The 2,139-nt window shown below is 49.7% G+C and overlaps 1 protein-coding gene across 1 annotated transcript; it reads left to right on the top strand.

Annotated features, from left to right (window-relative positions):
* Positions 1–894, top strand: LOC119162171 (ubiquitin-conjugating enzyme E2 Z). The gene has a single exon (XM_037414640.2). It carries the CDS (start codon positions 1–3, stop codon positions 892–894), a length of 894 nt encoding a protein of 297 aa, XP_037270537.2.
* Positions 895–2,139: the final 1,245 nt, after the last annotated feature.

The raw sequence follows: 2,139 nt of genomic DNA, 5'->3' as shown, positions 1-2,139 counted from the left end.
ATGGCCAGCGCTAGCGAGGACGCCGCGACTGACGTCGAGGAAGTCAAGTTCATTCCCGATCTCGACTTCTGGGACCCGACGGCGTCCCGCCTGCGGAAGAATGTCACGCCATCGTTCCAATGTCTGCACCAGATCAGGCGCGACGTAATGGACCTGTACGCTAAGCCTATTCCCGGAGTAATCATCGTACCTGATGACAGAGACATCACAAGAATATACGGCCTCTTGCTCGGGCCTGCGGGTACGCCGTATGAAGGTGGATTTTTCCGTTACTTAGTGAAATGCCCACCAGACTTCCCAGCCCATCCCCCTCGCGTCAAGCTTTTGACAACCGACGGCGGACGAGTAGGGTTCGCGCCGAACCTGAACGAAGACGGAATGATCTGCTTGTCTCTCCTGGGTACATTGCCGGGACCCGTATGGAGCCCTTCCGAGCACAGTCTTAGGACGGTGCTGATCGCCCTCAAGTCGATCATGACGGACGACCCATTCAACAACGTCCCGGCTCTGGTCAGGGGCAAAGAAGACGAGGCCGGAGCATACAAGGACTACTTGCTGCACGAGACCCTCAGAGTGGCCGTGATAGAGGAGGTTGCGTCCGCCCTTCATCCAGACTCCTCGTACAAGCCAGAGCACAGGAAATTTGTTCTTGTGACATTCCTGAAGTCCTACAAAGCACATTTGCGCACCGTACGGCTCCAGATACGGCGCATGGTAAACGAAGGGAGAGATCCGTTCAGAGGTCGCACGACCAGGTATGATTATGACTTTATCCTTATCCGCCTGGAGCACTTGTACGACGCCGTGTCAGAGCTCAACGAGAAGGGCATCTTCGACAAAAAAGTAGACTTAGTTGAATACTTGAGGGTTCGTCTGCATGGCCCGCCACGTTGAAATAAAATTGTCTGTTTTGTCTTGCTTTGATGCACTGTCTTTTTGTTCGTTGGTATTGATACCGGAAGCTGCCCCTTGCTGCACATTCAGAAGAATGTCCAAATGTTTTCATATATAAGCGATTCTGTGAAGATTTGTGAAACTTAAAACCGGGCCTCGTCCCATAGCAACTTTTTCAGTGCGTAGGACTGCTTAGAGGATTGTAGGCACTTGCAGCCCTGTTGCAAAAAAGGGCATCCCCAGCGTGATGCCAGTACGATTTGTGGTACTGGTACACGCGGGAAACACTGGTGGACGCAGGTATTTACTGGCATTTCACTGGGCGCACAGGGAAATAGCTGTGTCGCACTGGTAGGGGCGCTGGCTTAACCATTGTGATGCTTGTGTACTCTGCGATGCGCTGGAATTTTCACTGTCAAGCACTGGCGAATACTGGAGCACGCACTGTTTCTACTAGCGCAGCGTGCAGATTAATGTAGCGTGTGCCGTGGTATGTTTCGGTGTCGTTGAATATAAAACTCTTGATTCGACGGCACGGATAGATGCTACCTTATAACAGATCCTGAGCATACGTAATTTCTGTAAATCACGCGCATATCGAAGCAATATAAGCACATTTTCTGCATGCCTCCACGTATACCAGCCATATTCGCTTCAGTCACGTGATGCTGCAACGATTCCATATTACAGTGTTTAAAAGCCTGGAGCTGGACGCCACTCCTAACAGAAACAAGAATTTGTTTATGCCGCCAAGTTGACGAAACGTAACTTAGCTGTCGTAAAACAGCTGTCATTCGATTCCACCACACCAGAAATCGATGTCTCGCCAAGCTTATCCTTCTACTTAATTCATGTAACATTTTTAAATGTTCCGAAGCTCAAATAGAGAATCTTCCACCATCCCAACTGACTGCGTCGAAAGCGGTTTTAACCTGTGCCCGGCCCAACAAGCATTTGGCCTGCCGTGCCGGCGTATATGTTACCGGCGCTTCTTGCTTTGTGTACACACAATTTTAAAGTGTGAAAATGACTGTATAGTTTAGATATACATGAACCTAAATCAACAATTTCGCCTTGTGTCGATGTCCGCATAAAAAGCGCTGATGATCGATGCGTCGCGCTTTCAGCTACACAGGGTGACACCGAAAGCTCCCGGCCACACTTAGCCGGTACTTCTCTGACTGATATGTAAGAACACACAATTTCCAGTTGGTAATTCGGTACGCCTGTGTGAACCGACTTCCT

Source organism: Rhipicephalus microplus, chromosome X (genome assembly GCF_043290135.1).
Source record: "Rhipicephalus microplus isolate Deutch F79 chromosome X, USDA_Rmic, whole genome shotgun sequence".
NCBI classification, from domain to species: domain Eukaryota; kingdom Metazoa; phylum Arthropoda; class Arachnida; order Ixodida; family Ixodidae; genus Rhipicephalus; species Rhipicephalus microplus.
This window is presented reverse-complemented; position numbering and strand designations above follow the sequence as displayed.